General features: G+C 45.8%; 1 protein-coding gene across 1 annotated transcript in view; it reads left to right on the top strand.

The window, feature by feature from the left end:
• Positions 1 to 73: 73 nt before the first annotated feature.
• NEURL1B (neuralized E3 ubiquitin protein ligase 1B) overlaps positions 74 to 23,995 on the top strand; it is a 253,871-nt gene continuing 229,949 nt past the window's right edge. The window contains exon 1 of the mRNA XM_019506412.1: positions 74 to 158. Within this exon, the coding sequence (XP_019361957.1) occupies positions 92 to 158 (67 nt within the window). The 5' untranslated portion in view covers positions 74 to 91. The remainder of the gene's footprint in view (positions 159 to 23,995) is intronic.

Genomic DNA, 23,995 nt, shown 5'->3' on the forward strand with positions numbered 1-23,995 from the left:
GCGGCGGGGGCGGGCGCGGGTTCGAACGGGATCTGGCGGGAGCGGCGCGGGCTGCCAAGGGCTGGAGTCCGCGAGCGCTGCGAGCCGGGCCATGGGCAACGCCGAGTCCGTCCTGCTGGGCGCCTCCATCCGCGTGGGCAGCGGCAGCCAGGGCGCGGGTGAGTGTGCGGGGCTGGGGGGCACTGCGGAGGCCGCGACCCGGAGCTCCCGCGCCTTCTTCCCGCCAGCTCCTTGCGGTGCCCGGCCACGCATATGGCCTTTCCAGGGCAGCGGGTGCTTTGCCAGCTTCCCCAGGCTTTTTTTTTTTTTTTTAAAGAGAAATTTGTCGTGTTCCAAACCAAATCAAGTCCAAATCTGCGAGTCAGTCCAGAACCGTAAGTGGCCCTGCAACCGGCAAACATCCTCCACCCCACCGGATATTTCCAGTCTTTTGGAGGGGATCCTACGTGCAGGAGGTTTGGGGTGCAGATGAAACCCGGGGGCATCTGAATGCCCCCGGGTTTCATCTGCTGTCAGGAACAGGAGCCTCCCATTTCCATAAAGCGGTCTTTAAGCCCCAACACCTTGGGGGAGGGGAGGGTAGTGAGCCCCACCAGAAGAAGTTATGCCCAGGAATGCTTAAGGAAAACTGCCTTCATGGACCCAGATACCACGTAAGTAGTGCCAGCTTCCCCAGGCGCCTCTTGCCAGCAAGGCAGGCACCTGCTGCTTCAAAGGCAAAAGATGCCTTGGGCAGGCCAGTGCCTGGGACGTGACACCTGTCTCCGATTGCTGCGAGGGAAACCCATCGACTTTAGGAGCACCACCAAGGCCTGTGTGGTAAGGCGGCTGCTCCAGAAGGGGCAAGTGCACGTTTGATTTGTATGTGTGGAAATGGTCTGTTTATGAAAGGAAGCAACAGGCTGGAGTGGGGCAAAAACACATCTTCAAAAGCCCAATGCCCTGGAGAGACTAGCGTGGCTGATGTGCAAGGGTTGAAAAGGCTCCAGCCCCTCAGCTGCTCTCTCTCATGGGGAGGTGCAAACCTGACTTCCCTCCGCATAACCAGTAGGTTTCTGGCCTTTGCAGTTACTGCCTGGGAGACGGGGAGCCTTGCCAAATCCGCCCTCTGCAGTTCAAACCTCAGCTGTCTGCTAATCCCGCCTCGCAGCCTGCTGAAACATCCAGCAGGACTAATAAGCCGGCACAGTGCTGGTCGCTGGGTGTCAGTCTCTGGTTGCCTGTTTTGTTTCATTCAAAGCATCTTATGAAAAGGCCAACAGAAAGCAGCCTGGTTGGCTGGATTTGAAGGAGGCTGGCGGCTGAGTTCAGCCAACCCCTGTGAAATACTGATGCAGCATAACCTGAATATTTGGGTGTGGGAAAGAGAAACAATCTTGGGTAACAAGCAAATTGACACTAACTATTATTATCATCAAGTGGTAAGTTTCAACAGGGCAGAACTTGTTTCTCATTAGCTCCTCCTGGGCCTCGGGTCTTGTACATCTACCCCGCGCTCCTCAAACTACCTGCTGTAGAATTTGGCACTTCAGTACCAACTCCCTTCTCACACTCTTTCATATGTATATTAAATATCTATGGCTTTGATCTTATTTACTGACTTCCTAAAATAGATTTAACGAACTGGTTCTTCTTCTCCTCCCTCTTAGGACAAAAAAGCAGCTGTTTTGCTATCCAAAATGTGACAGCATTATTATATAATTAAAATGCATGAGCTTTTCCTCAGAACGGATGGTGATGTACATCAGGGCAGTCAGCAACACTGTTTAACACGTCTCAGTCTGAACTTCCATGCAGGTGTCTGCAGCGTAAGGGCAAGGAGAAGGGCATTCGGATCCTGCAGGGAGGAATATGGCATAAATCACTGGGGATAGATCCAGTTCTGTGTTCTTGCTTCCTGGAGAAGGGGCAGAAATGTTGCAACTAGTTCAACTGCACCAGGTTAGGCAGCACCCTGACAGTGCATCGTAACACCTAGTGTAGCAGAAAAAGGGGCTTGTGGGTAACATCAATCCAGACTTGGCCATAGGAGATTAACTATTTTTTCCCACTCAAGAAATGTACTGGTCATTCAGGTGAGACTGCAAATTCTGGCTGCCTAGAGAAAGTTGCTTTGCGCTGGTGAGAGTACCATTCAGGCAATGAGTGCAACAAGGTGGAAGTGGGGAAGGACAGAAAGAGCAGGTTGCTTGGATCCTTTTCTCAAGACAGGCTGTTGCTATCCCAGCTGAGCTGTGCGATGCTGAGAGTGGGTGGCTGTTGTGTGTATATTAAGGGAGGGGTGTTGCTGTTATACAGGGTGGTGCTGTAGATTAGATGCTGATCAAGGCTCTCACTACCTAGCACTGAGTGAAGGTACCGTGCCCTTCTTGGAAATCAGCCCAGGCAACAGTAAGCTACCACCTAGGTGTCCGTGTTCTTCGGCCTCCTGGCACCATACACCAGGGGTTGCCAGTTACTTGTGTGAGGCACTTCTAATGCTGTGCAATTTGGAGAGTCTTTTTGTTTGTGTGCTCCACAGTCTTGGCTTTCATTTAACCCCCCCCCCCCCCCCAAACAAACAACCCCCCAGTCCTCTTGAGGGAGAGTTATATTTCCATAGTTCAGCTTCACAGCTAACTATCTTACCTGATCATTGCAGCTGAAATAGGTTAATGTGGGCATTGGTTATGACATTTGTCATGTAGCAGCAGATAGCAAGGTGAGGTGTATGTGTGTGGGGGGGTGATTAATTGGAGAACAAGAAATTCAAGTCCCCATCTTCCATCAGGGGTGGCAGCTTGGTTGCACCTCTGTGTGTCACACTGAGCTCTCAGTGCGGGGTTTGCCTGGAGCCCCCACTTTCCCACAGTCCCAGAGTCCAGAGGGTGAGTGCTGCCACTGCCAGTCACGCCCTCATTTCTGCTGCTGTTAAATTCCCTGGGAAGGGGGAGACAAGGGAAGGTCAAATAGCAGCCATGCTTATCCCCTGGGCTCCAGAGCTACATAAAGCAGGGGCTTAGTGCAGACTCCTCACCCCACCCCCCAATCAATAGATGAGCTCAGTCTTGACTGTTCATGTGGAGCTTCGTGAGGAGCCCATGGTGACCTGGCAGCAAACTCAGCATGGCCAAAGCTGGGGAGGCATCCCCCACCTTGCCCTGTTCCTGGATCTATTACTGTCTTCCATCTATTACTGTCTTCCATCAAATGGAAAGTCACCTCTATACCTGTTTTACATCCTGGAACTGGAAGCCTCAGCTACAGCCTTCATTCCAAAAATCCTAACATGCTTCCACACCTCCCTAGCTTCCAAAGTCCCACTCCCCGCTACCCATGTGTCTGGACTACCAATTTCTTCACTGGCAATGTCTAGGTCAGGTCAGTACAGCTGTCTGCAACATGTCAAAAAAGCTTTGAAGTTGGGACAGTGTGAAAAAAAATTGAGTTAATATGAAGATAAATGAATGCAAGGAGGTCAGTATGTGGGTTGAACTGGGCTGGAGTGGTGCAGAGGGCCTCTCAGTTCTTTGCTGCATGACTGCAGAAACGTTGCATAATTTAGGTCTCATGTGTGGCACAGGGTCTTGCTTACTTCAGCATCTGTGCATGGCAGCTATTTAGCATCTCTTGCTAGGGGAGGTTAGGCTGTAATCTTTCTGGCTGGGTCACCTATAGGCACTGTCACATGTGACCAACTCCAGCTGTTACATTCTGCGCCTGGTTCCTTTGCTGTGCATGCCTTGCACAACACAAGATGCTCGGGCATCCTGGCCTGTTTACACCACTTCTGAATGTGCACATATTGTGGCAAACCATGGTGGGGTATTTTTTAGCACATGTGGAGATTCTCAGGTCCCAGGAATTCCTGCCTTGCAATCCTTTGCTGTGGCAGCAGATCACACCGTCAGTTCCTTTCTCTAGCCAGCATGTGTGATATCTAAGATTTTTTCTAATTCAGAGTGATCGTAGTTCCTCTGCACTAGAGCTGCATACTATGAATACTTACAGAGGAGAGGTGAGGGGAATGCTCATTCCTGAGATGAATGTTTGCAGCATTGACTTCTAGTCTGGCCTCTGTGTTTGCTCAGAGATGCTCCTGTGATTGTTATGATCTATTTCTCTCATCTGACCTTCTTGTTGAGCATTAGATTTAAACTTTTTTTTTGGTAGACAGTTTCTTATGCTAGGCAATGACTTTGCCTGATTTTTATGTTGAATGCAGATAAACAAAACAAATGTGTTTTATTCCCTGGTTCTTGGCTGGCTCTAAAGATGTTTTAACTTTTTGATTTAGAACAACTTTGTCTTTTATTCCTAGACATGTTACAGGTGTTTTTTGGTCCAGTAAACTTTCTCATGGTCTAGCCAAGAGTCCATGGCATTTGTCTGGCCAGGCAGTTGTCAGGAGGATAATATTAGCTGTTTTATTTCTTTGCATATAGATAGCAGGCAATTTTGCCATGTAGGGCTGAGTTTGCCTCTATTTTGAAATGAGAAATGTCAGTGTTTTGAGGGCTTGTGGTGTTGATTCAGTTCTTCTATCTATGGTAATCCCATTGGAAGGGCTAATCTGTTTCCAGGATGAGAGGGAATATTTAACCACTTAAATTATAGCAAATGTGTCTTGACACTGTATCCAGTCACTTTGGGCTGTGAACTTCAGTGAAATGGCTTGAGTAAAAAAGAGAATGGTGGGAACGGGTACCCCCTGCCCACACTGTCCCTAAACAATTTATTAAACTCCAGACAAATGGGGGTAACTTATTGGGCTGTTTTAAATGTTTGTGTGCTACTCTGAATTTTCTGGTTTCTACTGGGGCTGGGCACAGTTCACTCAGCTATTTTTATAATGCTTCCAGTCTGGCAGCAAGCAGGACATACTGGGGATGGAGGGTCTGAGTATGAGTTCCTAAAATTGGTGGAAATGTGCAGTGGTGGTGGTGGTATGGGGGAAACTGCTGATGTTTAACAACGTTTCATTCTCTCTCTCTCCATCTTTATCTCTGTCTTATATTGGGGAACTGGCACTAAAACCCTGGTTCTACAGCAACACAGACTTCTGTACAGAGTGGTAGTGATGATAGCCTCAGAAGATCATGGTTCACTTACTCCTGCACACTTTACCTCGCTGATACGCTACCTTCAGAAGGGCTGTAAGGAGTGAATGTGGAAATGGGACCGGCCCCATAGCTGCATCCCAGGTCCAGGTCCCGCCCCCAAGTATGAGGCAAGTCCAGCTCCAGATCTGATCTTTGTGGGCTGGCCTGCTCTCCAGTGCCTTGTTTGATCCCAGCCCCTTTGTGCAAGGGTGGCCTGTTCCCCATAATGCCCTTTCTGTTACGAGAATGTTAGTGGTGCAGCTCTCTCACCACAGCGTTCCTCAGCAATGACAGTGTTTGGCTGTGTGGTGTGAGCAGCTTGAGAGATGCTTTACTGTGGCTCAGCCCCAAAGACAGCTCTTCTGGCCCTCCCTCCCTTACTGCAGCCTGAAAGGTTTCTGTAGACAGGGCATAGCAATGGGGAGCTGGCACCCTGCATCTAGAGTCTTACTGGTCTTTAAGAGCATGGAACTACTGAAGAAACTCAGCTAGGGCCAGTCACTTCCCCATTGCTTCAGTAACTGATGCACCCAATGATTCCCATAATAACTATCCCACAGTCCTGTGCATCTCTGTAGCAAGAAATCTCCTTGCTATTCAGTCTAATTCCTCTAAGCTTCATCTTCAGTCTTAGTCGTTCCCCCTAAACCACTTGCAGAATTCGGATCTTGCTCTCTCTACTGGTGTCTGCACCGTTCGGCTTTGTTCCCATAGCTGTAGCCTTGTAGTTGGGCAGGCATCAGGGTGTGGATGCGCATCTGTTGGAGCCATTTCAAAAGGGCCACAGCTGTCACATTCCAATCCTTCCATGTGAACAAGTTCAATGGTACAACTGTTGGAAAACACTTTAATACTGGATGAAGTGGTATTAAAGTTGGAGCGGTTCTGCTGTGTTTGCATTGTTCCCATTTGTCCACAAGTAACGATTAGACCATAACAGCTGCGGCCCTTTTGAAACATTCGCCTTTGAAACAGCTCTGAGTCTATGTGCGTGCCTACACTCAGAAGAGAGGTGGTTTGCCAGCCAGTCAGTAGAAATGAACATCTACCGCTAGAGTGCAGTGTAGGCTAAGAAAGAGGATTGTGTCAGCATGGAACTAGGACTGCGGAAGGCTTAAAGCAGCATTTCTCAACCTGGCGTGTTGTTGGGCTAGAAGATCTACTAGGTCCCTTCCGACCCTAAATCTGTGAAACTATGAAACCCAAAGTGGGTTGCAAGAATATACGAAAGGGTTGCAAACAAACTTTTAACAATGAATCAACAAATTTTAAAAATTGATTCTCCTTTTAAAGGAGAAAAATGGGGAAACTGGCTTTTCCCTTGCAGGCTGGCAGAGGTCCAGCCTGCAAGGGGCTGCTTGGGGCATCCACATGCCCCCCCTGCCCCACACGTGGGGGAAGGGCTGGGGGGCTGTGGGTCAGGAGTGAGGGGCACTGGGCTGGGACTGGCCACTGATGTTTACAAATGGGTCCTGGTCCAAAAAAGGTTGAGAACAACTAGCTTAAAGGACTGAGCACAGGTAAACCTGGAGGAGGCAACCACCTATCAGAAAATCCTCTAAGCCAAAGTCTGACTTTCTATCTGAGTAGGATAAGATAAAGCAGTCCCTGAGGATGGCAACTGGTCTATCAGGGAAACTGGAGTCTCAGTCCTTATCTACTTGCTGCATGTGTGTATGTGTGTGTAGTGAGTGAAAGCTGGCAAGGAAGGTTACTTCTTGCCACTAGGAAACGACTTGTGACAACTTAGCTGTGCAGCTAATGCAAACAGAACCAATTTTGTACTTGTTTCTGAACTAGTAAAACTGAAAATGAATGTTTTTGAGCATCTCTACATGTGCTATTAATGCAATATAGACTTATTGCGCAGGAAATTACTGCACAGTAAGCCTTCCATGGGCATGTGTTTATACATGTACCCTGTTGGGAGCAAATTTTGAGAGCTTCTCAGCTCCAGTCTCCTTGGCTGTGGCACCTGTTGGGAGCTGGGAGCCATGCGGCACCAGGTTTTGGGGGCGGGGGGAGAGAAGGGGGCGCAGAAAAGGACCCCGTCTCAGCGCTGATCGGCTCCTGGGGGAATCTGGGAGCTGAGCAGCGCTAGGACTGGGGACAGAGAACTCCCCCCTGTTGGTGTGGCTGACCAGGAGCAAATTTGTTACACTTTTTTACTATCCTCCTAGTGAGAAAATTCTTCCTAATATCTAACCTAAACTTCCCTTTCTGCAGCTTGAGACCATTACTCCTTGTTCTGTCATCTGCCACTACTGAGAACACAATAGCTACATCCTCTTTCAACTCCCCCCCACTTCAGGTAGTTGAAGGCTGCTACTAAATTCCCTCTCAGTTGTCTCTTCTCCAGACTAAATAAACCCAGTTCCCTCACCCTCTCTTTAGAAGTCATGTGCCCCAGCCCCTGAACCATTTTTGTTACTCTCTGCTGGACTCTTTCTAATTTGTCCACATCCTTGCTGGAGTGAGGGACCCAAAACTGGATACAGGACTCCAGATATGGTCTCACCAGTGCTGAATAGAGGGGAAAAATCACTTCCCTTGACCTGCTGGCAACACTCCTACCGATGCAGCCCAGTATGCCATTAGCCTTCTTGGCAACAAGGGCACACTGTTGCCTCATATTCAACTTACTGTCCACTGTAACCCCCAGGTCCTTCTCTGCAGAACTGCTGCCCAGCTAGTCAGCCCCCAGCCTGTAGCGGTGCACGGGATTGTTCCATCCTAAGTGCAGGACTTTGCAGTTGTCCTTGTTGCACTTGTCATGACATTTCTTTAGGCCCAGTCCTCTAATTTGTCTAGGTCCCTCTGAATCCTAACCTTACCCTCCAGTGTATCTACTACTCCCCTAACTTGGTGTCATCTGCAAACTTGATGTGGGTGTACTCAATACTGTCTTCCAGGTCACTGATGAAAATATTGAACAAAACTAGCTCCGGGACTAACTCCTGGGGCACTCCATGATACCGGCTGCCAACTAGACATCAAACCATTGATTACTACCCTCTGAACCTGATGCTCCAGCCAGTTTTCTATCCACTTTGCAATCCATTCATGCAGCCCACACTTCCTTAGCTTGCCTGTGAGAATGCATTCAGCTTCTTTCATCTATATTAGGTCAGCCACTGGGTGATTTTTCTTGGCCAGTAATCTTTGCTGAATTTCAGCATGCCTTGGCATGTTGGTTGGGATTAGGGTTCATATGGGTCCATGTGGGGAGCCCAAAACTAGACTACTTGGGAGGGAGGAGGCTACCACATAATTCCAGCTTTTGATTTGACCATCGTGAGGTGGGCTGCTGGTGAGTGGAAAATGTACTCTGGATTCTTATCCTAGCCGCATGGTGGTAAACCTTCCTGTGAACTGGGAGATGAGCACTATCTGACTTCCAGAGTTTCTCTAGCACAGCTTTACAAGTACTCGTGGTGCTCTGGTGTGGTGCCAGAGGACTGGAAGAGGGCCAATGTGGTTCCCATCTTCAAAAAGGGAGGAAGGAGGACCCGGGGAAGTATAGGCCAGTTAGTCTTACCTCGATCCTGGGTAAGCTTTTTGAGACAATTATTCGCATGATCAGGGGGCAGCAGGGCAGGCCCTAGGAGGAGAGGCTACAGGACCTGAACCTGTTTAGCCTCCACAAGAGAAGGCTGAGGGGGGATCTAGTGGCCTGTTACAAACTAGTCACAGGGGACCAGCAGGCACTGGGGGAGTCGCTGTTCCCCCGAGCACTGCCAGGAGTGACTAGGAATAACGATCACAAGCTGGCAGAGGGTAGATTCAGATTAGACATCAGGAGGCGCCACTTCACTGTCAGGTCGGCTAGGATCTGGAACCAACTTCCAAGCGAAGTGGTGCTGGCTCCTACCCTGGGGGTCTTTAAGACAAGGCTTGACAATCACCTTGCTGGGGTCATTTGAGCCCAGTACTCTTTCCTGCCATGGCAGGGGGTTGGACTTGATGATCTGCTCAGGCCCCTTCCGACCCTACCAACTATGAAACTATGAACCAGGAAGAGGTCTGGGACAGAAGTTTCATAACCAGGTTTGACCCAAATCAGTTAAGTCTGATACTTCATTCAACCAGGTTTATCTTAAACCAGTTTCAGCCATTTTGAAACTGGTTTATGTGCCCTGAGCTTCTGTTCTGTTACAGGCTTAAACCAGTTTCTGATCGCTTAAATCAGTTTATGTGTAACTTCTCTCCCTAGCCTCAGTGATTATGTAACTTTGGAGAAACCGACCACCAAGCACTAGATATTCTCCAGGTGCCCACATGGGACCTAGAGACAATCTGTAAATGTTCAAGGTTATACACCTAGAGGTCCTGTCCTGGCTTTTGGAGCCCCATGCTTGTTCAAGCCTTTGGTTGAGCTTAGTGCACTGAGTTTGGGTTTCTTTGGGATGTTGCTTTCCAGGCAGAATTGCTCCTTCTGCTCCATCTAGTTCTTACTTCTTCCTGTAATTACTCTTTTGGAGAGTCTCCTTCAGGGCCCTGATGCAGGAGGACCATACTGCTGAAAGACTTCTGTCTCCTTTGGGGCTGTTTCATGGGGGAGAGTGGAGACACCAAACCCTCAACAAAACAGCTGACTGAACTTTGTCTTGCCAAGAGATTTCTGTTGTAAAGTGAGAGCATGACTGATGGTGGTAAGTATCAGACCACTTTTATTATGCTGGATCTCTTGTGTGCTTTGTGAAGGGGATAGCAAGCTGAATGCAGCCTCTCTTATCTATGCAAATTTTTCAGATGGTAAAGGAAGTAAAAATTGTGTGCGTCTCATAGATTTAAAAATAGTTTATTTTGCTGGTGATCTGCAATTCTTGATACCTACAATTGGGGATTCTGAGTGTTTCTTCCTTCACCTGTGCCATGTCCTTGCTGTAATGCAGATTCCAGGTGCCTGTGTATCCTGTATGACAGTTAATTCCCACGTACAGTGTGTGTCATGCTTTGCCAGTCTTACATGGATTAACACCAGTTAGAATATGAGCTAACCTGACCACATTAAGCTGTAGGGGGCTTAGTCAATTGTGATGGGAATAGATCATCTCAATTCATGTTCAGCATGAATAACCCAAAACACTTTAATCCCAGCCACTGATTTGTACAGTGTCTATTATTTTTGTTCCCTAAAAGGCTTCCTCATGCATAGAAGGACAAATGTAGTAGTCTATAAAATGATACAGAATTTGCCAAATTCTTTCTATGTCAAATATCTAGGAACTACAGTTTGAATAATAATGCTGGGTATATTTTGAATGATAAATTAACTGCATATTTGAAGGATCTTGGGATGGGAAATGCATCATAGATTTAGGGGGATGAATTGCCAATATGTTATGTCCTTTGAGCTAATATTAACTATTTAAATTTATTTAACGTGTCTATATATTGAATTTTCTGAAGCTCTGTGCTGTATGGAAGCTGCCATCTGTACTTTGGAAGGTCCAGTGCTCAGGAGGTACTTGAGAGTTGCAAGAACAGAACCATTATTTTGTCATTGCTTAGGAGTCTGTCTGGGAGGGCTCTTGAGCAAATTTTGGACATCCCTTAAGAGTGTATTTTGTAATGGCTGTGCAGGCTGCTGGGAACTTGCCTTGTGGACAAAAATACATGATGTGCTAATGCTTAGAGAGAGGCCACTTGTCATGGTGCATTATGCTGATGATAAAGATTGAGTGAGGCTTCTTTCCCCAGGTGCAGGAGAGAAGAACTCTGCAGTATGCAGGACGCACTTAGAAATCCCCGCTCTGTGGCCGCATCTACACAAGATGCTGCCTGCACAGTAACCCAAGACTGCTGCACAGCAGTATTGTGTTGCAGAAAGCATGACGATGCTACTGCACAGTAGTCATGAGCTACTGTGCAGTCAGTGTCCTGAAAAACCCATTGCTCTATGCTACTGTGCAGTAACTCTGCTTATTGCGTAGCCATTTAGTACTTGTATAAAGTACAGGTTTCCCTTGCTTTATGCTGTACATGGATTCCTGGAAAATGACACACAACTCAAATTTGCTTCAAGGGAACCCATTTTACAATGTAACAAATAGGGATACGTTCCAGGACCTCAACTGTACTCACCCCCAAACCCATTTCTACCACTTCTACAAGACAATTTTGGTACTCACCAACAGCAGACAGTACACACCAGCATAGGGCACTATCATAATGGGGATGGCAACTACAGAAACACGTATCACACACAACGAGCGAGGAGCACAGATCCACACAGAAGACTATATTTTAGTGTGTGTCACTCCCACAAAGCAGCTGACTGTGGGCTTCCACCACATGGATTGAGTAAGAGTGAATTTACCTTGCATATAATGAATTTTTGGTATAAAAAGGGTGGTCGCATAAGAGTGAATTCTCACATACAGAATCCACATAAAGTGAGGGAAACCTGTACTTGTGTAGACGTGGCCAATGTGAAGGAATGCAGAATGGATGGTTGCTCTCCAGAACTTAATTCTCTTGCTTGCACTGCGGTAGGGTGTTAGTAGTGCTCCAGCGCCTTTTTTTTGTCTCCATGCACCTAACAACTTTGCTCTTTTACTTCAAATCTATCACTAAAGTTGCAGTTCTGAGGTAGCATCTGTCACTGGTCTCCCCTCTATGGGTCACTAGAACCAGTATTGTGCCTGATCATCAGATCATCAAAAAAAAATCCAATTGTTTAAAAATGAATGGGAGAACAAGATGACTTGACTGACTACAGCTTTAGTGGCTTATGGAGAATGCTCCCACTGGAGAATTTTCTTGTTTTATCACCTCCATCCTCCCTCATCTGTGGCTTAACTGGACTATAAATGCTGTGGAGCAAGGACCTTTTTGGTTTTTAAGACTCATCTATACAAAGCCTTGGTTGGGATGATATAGTCGGGGATGGTCCTGCTTTGAGCAGGAGGTTGGACTAGATGACCTCCTGAGGTCCCTTCCAACCCTAATTTTCTATGGTTCTTTGACCTGACTTTGTATACAGCAGCGGGTGTTTGCCTTTCATTTATAGGTGTGTAAAGCCCAAGTGCCATAAACTGAAGGAAGTCCCTCTTCTGAGAGAGCTGGTCATTCAAAGAGTTAGATATCATTAGTATCCACTCCTGCTCCAAACCAAGGCACACTTATTGTTTCCCATGACTATTATTACAGTTTTCCCCATGAGCTACCTGCCACTGAAAGGCTTTGCGCTGATGTCATCCTAATGCCTGGTTCAAAGCCTGTTGACAGTAATGGGTTTGTGATCATGCTCTTAATCTATTGGGCAGAAAAAGCTCTGACATCACACACTCAAGTTTGTCACACATGCTTCTCCTTGTTGCTAGCGTATCTCTTCCTTCTACAGTGGTGGTTCTCAACCTTTTTTAGATTCAAGGCACCCCTTGTTAGACTTGAGGTACCCCTCCATAACTTTTGTGAATTCAGCAGCACCCTATGTCAAAAACTAACTTATTTATTACAGGGCTTACCTCCATTCAGAGGGACCAGGCAGGGAGAGCTGGAGCTGGCCCTTATCTGCTTATCACCTCACACCTTGCATATTTCCTTACACTTCCTGCAGCACCCTTCAAAGGATCTTGTGGCATGCCTGTCACCCTGGTTTAGAATCAGTGCTCTACCAAAAGACCACCTATCTCTCTGGGTAGGTGAGCAGCTTAACTTGAGGCTGCCAACAAATAGCTTTTGATGTGTGGACCCACATCCCAGTAAAATCTATAGTTGATCAGTTGGCAGATGGCAACCACTTCCAGTTGCTTCTGATATGTATTTGGATTGAAGTGGTGGAGAAAGCTGGCTCAGAATCAGTGATAGGTACAAAGACTATTTTCCCAGCGCCAAATATTTCTAAACAAGGGTGTTCATAAACTCCCAAGAGGGGAAGGTGTTCTGGTTTATATTCTAATGATGCTTATGTTCACCCAGAACCCTATTGTCTCTATTTTTGGGCCTTTGATAAAACTGAAGCTCAATGCACATTATTTAGCAATATTTCAATAAGGCAAAGCAAGACAAAGAAGCTATTTAAAGCTGCCGTCTTTCCAGGACTTGGCTCAGAGACTCTGCTGCTGTTGTGCCATTGTGTCTATGGAAAACACATACAAGAGTCTAATGAAATACAATGTGCACTTAAAAGTAAAAATTTAGAACCCATGCAAAGGTCAAACATGATGTTTATTCAGTAAAGAGAGGGGTGGGGGGGTCATTTTTTTTGTTAAATAAATAAACTTGCATTTTGATAAAGCAACTATGAGCACTATAAATAGGCAATAGGGAATGAGTGCAGGCATAACAGGCAATTGCAGCTAGTTCCAGGATACTGAACCTGGGTCTGGGACTTTAGAAACCTAGAACCTGTTTTCCAGTTTGCCACTGACTTGCTGTGTGACTAGGTAAGTCCCTTAACCTCTCTGTGCTTCATGTTCTGCTTTCAAAAAAGAAGGGTGCAGAACAGAGAGAGATGTTGACATAGAATATCCTTGCTCCTTGCCTTGGAAGTGCAGTGGATATGTTTGTGTATACATGCATGCACTCACACAGGCACACACAGGTGCATGAGTACATGTGCACACACATGCACAGTGTAATATATTAAAATAAATCAAATAACATTTATTAAAATAATGTATCATATCATATGCTTCTTGAGCTCTGTAAAGTGCCCTGAGAATGTACATCTCAATGTGTAATATATAAAACCAGGCAGAAATGCAGCAGACACACACAACAATTTGCTGGATCTCTGCACAGGCAATGAATTCTGCTGGAGGGTTGGACACTATTCATAAAAGTCAGTTCATGTTTGGTTGCCTGTTCACCTTTATTGAGGCAGATGAATGACTTCAACCTTCCTCATGCAGACCATGGGGGAGTGCCCTCAACACTGGGTTGTTCTAGGGTGGGTGTCCCTAGTCATGCCTACACCATGGTAGGTAGCAGCGTGCCCTGGCTGCAGTGTACTCCAGAATCAGATTACACCTTCCAGGCCCACAACACTCTCAAGCATGCCAGCCAAAGGTCTCCAGAGCAGCCACAGGGGGTGCCCCAAAACATTTTTGTTGGTGTATTTCTGTGCTTGGAGCAAGTGGGTGGGAATGCCCTGGCTGGGACACACTGTCACTGTGGGATAGACATGCCCTCTGTCCCTCCAGAAATAGTTCCAGGTTTAAGAGATCTTCCTCAAGAAAGTCTTTGTCAAACCTGCTGTGTTTCTGCACAACTTTGGTTCCATTGAATTGACATCTTGTTGGAGAAAAAAGGGGGTAGGGAGGGAAGAATCCTAGCCAGTGCTCATTGCCCATCACACACCCTGTGCAGAAGTGGGTGCCAAACAATCAGAGATGCATTGACATGGAACAACATCTTTGCTCTGACAGCACAATGGAGATGTTGAAGCCACTGGCTAAGCTGAAGGAAACTAGTTATTCCAGGTTACCTGTGAGGAGGGGCGGGAAGGTGTGTTTGGAACAATGGAAATTTCTCAGCAGAGAAAGGGAAGAGACAGGGAGATATCAGAAGCTGTTGCTTGAAAAGGCATAGGTTTTCTGAGCTAGGGGGACAGACCTGAATAAGCTAGAGGGAGGTAGGTGAAGGGGCAGATAGAGAAGGCGGAGCAGGACAAGAGGAGGGTTTTGAGATCTCAGAGTTACTGATGAAACCCCATGGGGCTCCTGGAATGGTGAGGCTGCGGGACATAAGTTTTTGTTTTGTTTTAATGGACCTGTGCATCTCTCTTCTTTATGAATAAAGCAGAAATGTGCAAGAAATTGCAGCAAAGGACTCTGGATGCTTTGAGGAGTAACTGGGAAGTCCCAGCAGGGTTAAGCAGTATGCTGATACAGCCCTGATTGCTCATGGAAGGCTATTGCTCGAGGTCCTGGGGAGAACTCTTAGGAATGATGGAGAGGGATTCTTCAGGGTTTTTTTCCAGACCTGGTTGAGGGCATCTGAACTTCAGGGTCCCACTTGGGGAAGGGGTTTCAGGCAGGGAGTCTGTGCCTGAGGAAAGACAGAAATGGTACCTGGATACAGAGCGTAGAGGCTCCTGTGCTTGGATCCAAACACAGCAGCTTAATGAGAGTCCAGGAGGGGGAGCTAAAACAGTCTGTGACAACACAGTGAAACACTCCCTTCCCTTTTCATGCTCAGTTCTGTAGAAAGAGAAGGTTGAGGATGGTTCTCCAACCCCAAATAACATGACAGAACGTGGGTTTCATGTACCTATTGCTGAGGTGCCAGTTCTGGAGGTCAGTCTTCAAGGGACTTCCACCAAAGATCCACCCTATCCTCTCATCACATTTGTGTCCCAGCCTTGCCTTGCCCTTGGAGAGGAAGGTGAAGTTTGGTGACAGCAGGTCTGGTCCTCATGCTGTTGTACCTCTGACTGGAGACACTTGACAGTACCATGCTCTGGGCAACTCCTGAGTGACCCTTGTAGCCCCCTGAGCCTGGCTGATCCTGACTGCAGTCTTCCAGCAGAGTGGAGCAGTGCAACACTAGAAGTATACCCCAGTCTGTGGGCATCTCCTTGCAGACGTTTCTGCTGCTCTGTGACTTTCTCTCTGACTTGGCACAGCTGTGTGTAGGGCTGCACTCTGTAGGCTTTCTTCAAGCTGAATGCATCAGAATGAGACTGCCCCCAAACACTTTTTATAACTTGTTTTTATATATATAGCAGTGATTGTTATAAAGAACTCAAAGCACTTTACCAAGATGGGTTTGAATCATTGCCTCTGTACAAGAGGGGCATTGAAGCCCAGAGTGATTGAAGTGATTTGCCTCGGGTAGTACGGCAGCAGGGGGAGGTACATCTTTTATTCTTCTATAATGGACAGCACTGGTCCCTCTCAAAACTCATAACAAGATTGAGGAGTCCTGGCTTGGGTCCCTGTTGTAATCTCTTCAGAGTGCCACCTATTCTGTTCTGTGCTTAGAAACTTAAAAGCATCAGATGCATTTAAAATTGAGTCAGCTCCTCCTTTAGTCAGACTGCGTCACAGTAGATTTAGGTCTCATTAACAGGTCTAATGCAGGGGAGTTTTGTCATGTGCTTGAGATGTGGAGTTTTTTCTTCCCTCTGGCTGAATCCATTTGTTTAATTCTGTTTAACTCTGTTTAATTCTGTTTCTCCCCTCTCGGTGGCTGGGTGTGACTTCAAAGTAATCTGTTCGTGTTCCTCTTCCCCTGCATGTGCAAGGTCCATGAGCCAATAACCAGTGCCTTCCTGGTGGATCCAACTTACAAACCTCTCTGTGGGAACATCCACTGTTTAACTCTCAGATGCTGAAATCTATGGATAATCCTCATTTACTGCTAGCCAGGAACCTCCCTGTGTGCTGCAGCCATAATCACTGCAGAAACAATCTGCTACCAGCCTTGTGAATTTGCTGAATTCATGTATTATTTATGGGTTGTTTTTTTGTTGGTGGTTGTGGAACATGGGACCCATCCCATCCTAGATCAGCTGGGTCTTTCATGCAGAACTGAATATTAAAATTGCTCAGTGCAGATAATCTTGGCATTACAAATAGCACAGCAGAAGATGCCTTGGGGCCTGCTTCCACTTCACTGGTGTAAAGCAGGAGACATTTTGCTGAAACAGAGTCCTATTAGTGAGGCTCGCTTGCTTCCTTCTGTTTCTGTGTGGTTACAGATGTCCCTCCAACTGCAACGGAGGCAAGGCTGAGAAGACAGTGTGTGAGGTGTGGATGAGTAAACAGGGCAGGAAGATGGGGAGGAAGGAGGAAATGGGTGTTTGGGGGGGGAGGAGGAAGAGCTGGGAGAAAGGAGGTAGATGAAGGAAGCAGGGATATTATCCAGGAGGCTAGAAGCAGTGGTTTTATCAAGTGCGTCATTATCTTGATATTTCTACAACTAACTTTTTTTCCTTTAACAAAAGAAAAAAACCCTGAAATGTCCTGGACTTGTCCATTCTTTATAAATGATTGGCCTCTGCACAGACACAGCCATGACAGATGGATCAGCTGCATTTACAAACACTACAAACACTCCCCCATAATGATTTTGTGTGCGCACATAAATAGACATAGAATCTATGTTGAGAAAGTTTGGAAAAAGCTGGTTCCAAATGCTCCTGCTGTCTCCGTCTTTTCTCTCCAAGTGACCTTGCTGCAGTCCCTCAGGTCCCAGTCTTTTGGAGGGGGAGGAGGAGGTTACTTGGGCTCTAAGCCAGCTTGTCACTGAATGCCTAGGGCTTAATGATCATCAAATCTGGCCATGGGAAAATTAAATCAACTCTGAAGAATCCCAGACTGAGTTCTGAGCTGGCCAAGGATGCAAGAGAGAGAGGCACCCCTTTCTTCCCCCCCCAAGTCTGAGTCTCTGGGGAAAGTACATTTTAAAGCCTAAAAATATTTAGTGAAGATGGTATCACTGGCTCCCTTCTGCAAATGTTGTTACAAACCAGAGCTGAGGTCCCATGAGGGGGCTCACAGCAGCAGAGCTGTTCGGATAGCTGATTTCCATGTATTCCTCTCCAGACTTTTCATGCTAAATCTTGTGCCTGGAATAAGGGGAGCCTCCACATTATGGCCCACAGGCTGGTTCCAGGGACCATGGTGACATTTTCATGAAAAGTGAACAAACAAACTGTATCCCACGACGGCTCTGATAAGGCCAGGGCTCCAGACGTGGCACAGACGTGGGCCTTTCATTACAGGACTGTGTTTACTTTATAAAATAACTCCACAATCTTGATTGGAGGGGGGATCACTGAAGGTGCCAAAGATGCAATTGGTGTTACTGGGAATCTGGATTGACCTTTTCCTTTCCCCTCCACCCGCCTCTTTCACAACACAGTAGCACAAAGGGAGAGAGCTTGTCATGAGGAACTGCGAGACTGGACCAGTGCCACCATGCTCATAGTGCAGTAGTATTGTGTCCTCCGAGCATGACTGGCACTAAATGTTTTTAAGGAAAGTGCAAGAAACCCTGCCATTAAGGACTCATGACCCAACTGCAAAGGTCTCCACTTACTTCCTTTTAGACTGCCTTATACCCCAATGCATGTCTTGCATCCCTTTATATTATCTTTGTTTGCAGAAATTTTTATAACTTGTTCTTCACATAAATGTCCAGTCCTATCTGTTCTGAATCTTGCTAAATTCTTGGCCTCAACCACCTCCTGTGGTGATGAGTTTAATCTCACAATCTGTGGAAAACAGTATTTTCCAGTATCAGTATTGGATTTGCCGTATTCCAGGTTCTTGGGTTGAGATAAGGAGAATAAAAGCTCTCTATGCTGTTTTTATGCTGTTGATTGCTACAGGGGGAGCTGGTTTTGCTGACATTGGCCATTTCATCATTCTTTCTTTGCTCAGGTAAAGTGTTAGCCCACCAAACTAATAATGAAGTGAGACTATTCAAAAGTAAGACTAGATTTGGGCTGCTGCTGTTGCAGCAAACACATAACTGGAAATGCTGGGACTTGCCATTCTAGCTTCAAGGGCAACAGCAAGGTAAGAAACCAATCTGGGTGCCTCTGATCATTTACCAGATCTAACTATGTCCCTCCCTAGGTCCATGTCAAAAATACCTTCTCTAGGTCCAGATGGTCTCCTGACTTCAAGTACCAACACCAGTACTTGTACCCTGGGCCCTATCAACGTCCATCAGCTTCCCACAGCTTTTTCCTGCTTCCAGCTAATACGCTTAGTATATGTTTATGTTATGGGCAAAGACACAACTCCAGCTTGTGTAGACATGTCTAATCTGGCTTTAAATGAGTCGGCTCTCATATTGATGAGTGCCGTCCTAGCAACGTGGAGCTCAGCTTGGTGTTTTGCAGTCCATGCTGACCTCTGTGCTGCCATGGTTATGCAGTTGTTGGTACCCAAGCTGATTGCTTTAAAGCTACGTTGGGTAAATTTGCATAAGCTTAAGGCACACCTTTGTCCTCCTTATAGTTAGTTATACCTTTATGTCAAGTGGCAGAAGTCTGGCATTGACATTTTTTGGCCTCTCCCCCAGCGTGAGAAGTTTTTTCAGACCCCTGATTATTTTTGCTACTCTCTGAACCTCTTCTACTTCTGTGTTATGTTTGTCCAGATAAGCAGGACTAGTATACTATTCTTAATACTCCAGGTGAGCATGTCACTGTGACTTGTATAATGACACACTTTTTACATATTCTTTTCCTTCTCATTCTTTATGTATTTTAATTTGAACAGTAGCTACCTGTTGAGCAGAGGTCTTCACTGAGCTGTCCATGGCATCACCCAGGTCCCTTGGTTGATGCTGTTAATTTAGAAAGCTATCAGGTGTATGTATGCTCAATTTTTTTCCTTCAGGATGCTTCACATTTGGGTTTATGGACAGTGAAGTTTACCTGCCTTCATGTTGCTCAGTTACATCACTCCAAAACTCTTCATAATTGTCCCCAGACAATAACTTTGCAAATTTTGCCACCTTGATGTCACAAAGGCTTTGAGCAGCAAATGACATGAAATTGATAAAGAATTTTAAGGCACCTTTCCATCAGTCTTGCAGTGATAAAAACTGACTCCTTAGTCCTTCTGTTTTTTTCCTGCCTCTTAACTGTTTTTTGAGTCAAGGTAGTCCTTTGTCGTCTTTGTGCGACTCCTCAGGGATTTCTTTAACAGACTTTTGGGGGACAAAAATCTAAATTATGTCCATCAGCTGTTCTGCACTCATACTTTCCTTTGTTCATCAACAAATTCAAATAGATTAGTGTAAGACTATTTACCTTTGAAGGTGTGCTAGTTAGACCTCTTAGTATCATGAGCTTCCAGATAGGAGGGTAGTCTATATTTTAAATTATTATTACAATTAATTTAGCAGGCATTGATGTAAGGCTTAATTACTAGTTATGCCTAGGGTCACCCGTGAATAACCTTTAAAATGGAGGTACAGGTTTTGCTACTTTTCAGTCTCTGGTAATAGGTGCATAGCTTTGCAAGCAGCTTGGCTGCTTCACATACAAACTCCTTGGGAACTCTGATGTTTTCTGCCTGAGCCTGGTGACACTACTTTATGTGACCTGTTTGCTCCACTTTTGACACCTCACCTTGGATAGTACCTCATCATCTTTATTATGAACAATAGGCAGGTGCAGGGTAGATATTTTCCTAGCCAATGCAAAGAACTAATTCAGTTTCTTAGTCCTGGTCTTATCTTTCTTCATTTCTCATTTTGATCCCTGAAGATTCAGTAGACTGACAGTGTCTTTTTTCAAGCTTCTTGCTGCTTATATAATTAGAGAATTTCTGGTTTTGTTTTTCTACTTTCAGTTGTTTGCTCTTTAAAATCCATCATGTGCTTCCTAATTTTTCTGTTATGTATCATCTGCTGTAATTTGTGTTCCTGTCAGTTGGCATCACTAGGATTACGTTTCCATGTACTCCTAGCATTGTGCACTAGATTAGGGAAAAGCAGACATTCTGCTTATTGACCTCTGTCTCGCATGAGCCAAGGCACTAAAAATTCTGGCACCAAAGCCCTTTGTGGAACTGGCTAGTCTGCCTTGGGGGTCTGCTATCCACTTTGCTAGAGTACCCAGGGCAGCTGATCTCTTAACTGTAAATAGGATCATTCAACCTAGGTCATTATTGCTGTAGCAGTTTGTCCTTTTATCAGTGGTTCACATTGATCCATACAGCACATCAATCCCCATTCCACTGGGTGAGCCACACAGCTGTGGGTCTGGGAAAATGATTTTATCTTGGCTCACAATCCCAGTGGTGACTCAGGTGGTAAGCAGCTGACACAATCTCTGGCTTCTGCTGCATCTTACAATATACTGATCTTAAACATTGCTGCGGTCCTTGTGTCTTTCCATGGAGCCATTGCTCCTGCTAAGAAGTTTGATGCTCCAGAAAAACAGATTCTTTTTCCAAAAGGGAGACTGCTTCCTTGTGTAGACTGTTCCCTGGGGAAAGGGGAGGAATTGAGCACTGGAAGGAAAGAGTCCTGAAGTTTGAAGTGGCACTTGGATGAAATTTTGTCTTTATTCCACTGGACTCTAAGCATGATCTATAACAGGAAGGCTTGCACATGGAGAGCTGACAGTAAGTGCAGAGCAAGGTCACTCTGCTCAGTGCTGGAATCAGAATGAATAAAACTAATCCAGGGAGTAAGAGCTCTTAATCCTTGTCAGATGTTGTCTGCCATCCTCTTCCTAGCTCTGTAACTGATCCAACTCCAACTGAAAGCAATGGAAGTACACTGTGATGTCCCAGTTGCTGGGGTCTCTTTAAATTAAGGCATAAGAGCCCATTACTGAGCTCAAGTGCTGTCTATCAGCTCTCTACAGAGAGATCCACCTGGCATTGCCTGAACTTATTTCAGCATGTCCCCATCTTGGTATAAATCTGAATGGTCTCTGGGACCATCGTTCTCAGTGGCATTAAAGCTCTGTCATTTCATTTACAGCTGTACTGCTCACCTTAAGTGAGATACTTTGCATCGCTCTGCCTCTCTTCCCCATCTGTCATGTGAGTTTAACAACTCTGATCTCTCTTGCGTCTTCTGAGGCAGAACTAACAGTTCAAAAGAGCCTTGAGAGGCTTTGAAAATATTTTATATGTAAGTGTATTTCTAGATTTGTAAGGTCAGAAAGGGTCGTTACAGTCATACAATCTCATTTGCTTGATGCAAGCCATAGAACCCTACTCAGTATTTTCTAGTTCATCTCCACATTATGCAGTTACCATTATGTGACTTTATGGCTTTCTGCTTGAACCTGCAGGGTCCAAGGGATGACCTTTTGTAGATGCCTAAAGGCTCAGACAGATGCCCTGTGAGATTTTTTCAAAGGCCCCTGGGTGCTGAACTTCTGTTACAGGGTTGTTAGATACAGCCGTGTTGGCCTAACAATGTAGACAGGCAAGGTTCTTTGGTTAGATGTGATATCTTTTATTAGACCAACTAAGTAGTTGGAAAAATGTTCTTTACAAATTTTGGGGCACAAACACGCTTCTTCAGGCACAGGGAGACTTTGCTGGTGTTTTGAGTTTTCCAAGGTAGAAAAGAAGTTAATTTACAACATGCAGGTCTGTGAAAATACAAATGAGTGGTAGTTTGGAAGACAATAGGTAGAGATAGGGTTGGAGAAGGGAGAAAAATGTGTGAAGGAATGTAAGTGGTCAGCTGCAGGCAGGCACCTGGGGTTATCAGATGGCTGGCAGGTTGTAATGTCATAACTCCAATGTCTATATTTAGTTCATGATTTTTTGTATCCAGTAGATTTATGAAGTAAAGTTCATAGACTTGTCTATAAAAGGTGTTTTGTAAGTTCTCTTTGAGGGTTAGAACTGAGAAATTGGAGAGGGGGTGATTGTCCTGTGAGAAGTGTGCACTCGCAGCTAATTGCATATTTTTGTCTTTGATGGATCTTTGGTGTGTGTTCGTTCTGGTATACAGTTGTTGTTTGGTTTCTCCTACATATTTTTCACTGGGGCATTTGGTGCACTGAATGAGATGTATTATATTTCTGGAGGTGCAGGTGTAAGATCCAGGAAAGTTCTGTTGTGGGGTGTTGTTATTATGGGAGTGGTGGAGATGTGTTGGCAGGCTTTACATTTCTTGTCCTGGCATGGTCTGGATCCATTTGGTGTGGTTTGGGCCATAGGAAGCTTGCTTCTGGTGATGAGTGGTTAGTGAGGTTTGGTGCTTGTTTAAAGGCTAGCATGTGTGGTTCTGGAAAGATCTCTTTGAGAACTGGCTTTTTTTCTTGTATGGGTTGCAGTTGTTTGAGGATTTTCCACAAAGGTTCCAGTGAAGGATGGTATGTCATAACTAGTGGTGTGTGTTTCATAGGGATTTTCTTTTTTATACTGCAGCAATTCTTCGCATGGCATCTGGGTGGCTCTTTCAAAAGTGCGATCTATCTCTCTGGAGGAGTGTCCTTGTTGGGTGCAAGCCTGTTTGAGATTTGTAAGGTGAATTTCTGTAAAGATCAGTTGTGGAATTAAGTGCCTTTGAAGATCCTAATTCATCTGCATCTCTAGGCACCTAAACCCTTTAAACATCTGGCACTGAGCACCCTGTATTCTTGTGAAAATCAGTGGCACTCTTGGGTCTTGGATTGGGCCCAACAGCTGATTTGGTGACTGCTTGTTTTCCATAATTGCCTTTGCCAATTCTCAAGCATGTTTTTTAGCTTCTGTTCATTGCTTATCATCCACTTCTTGAGCCTGCAGACTTTAATGATAAATTATCAACATTTTGCTTGCTTGACTCCACAGTGCTATGCCAGGAAAACACAAGGAGGCAGATCCTCTGCTGAGATAAGTAGTCATGGCTCTATTGAAATTAATAAAGCTACAGGACTTTACACCAGTAGAGCATCTGCCTGATGGCTATGCCATTTCTGATGGGTGGGACACAAGTGGGAGTCTGGTCAGGGAACTGGTCTCATGCATACACACAGCTTCACTCCAGACACAAGCACCTTGGTCTAGTCCCCCTGGGTGTTGCTTGCCAGCCCCAGAGCAGGCACAGGGAGGAGAAACTGGCCTGCCCACTGCTGCCGCTGTCCTGGGCTGAGGCCAGCCCCTGTATAGCCTGGCTAGAGCAGCTCTGAATCTCCCTTTGCCCCTTGGACAGTGGGAACAATGTGCTGCATGAGGGGCTGGGGGGAAGGGAGCGCTTTTAATTAGAGTGGCTCCAAGAGCGGTTCAAATTTAAAGTGCCCAGAGTATCTTGTATATCAGCATCCCTGTGCTGAAAAATGGTGTTGAATGGTGCTTTAATTGCCACTTTTCAGTGCAGGGATGTTGATACATGAGATGCTGGAGTGCAGTAATTACCACACTCCAGTAGACTTGATTAATCGAGTCTGCTCCAGTGGGCTGTAATTACTGTGCTTTGGAGCATCTTGGCTGCTCTTGTATAGGTACCCAGTAAAAGCAGCAGATGGGGAAGGGGGGTGGAGA

The sequence above is a fragment of the Gavialis gangeticus genome, unplaced genomic scaffold, assembly GCF_001723915.1.
Source record: "Gavialis gangeticus isolate Ggan-Ray unplaced genomic scaffold, GavGan_comp1, whole genome shotgun sequence".
NCBI lineage: Eukaryota > Metazoa > Chordata > Crocodylia > Gavialidae > Gavialis > Gavialis gangeticus.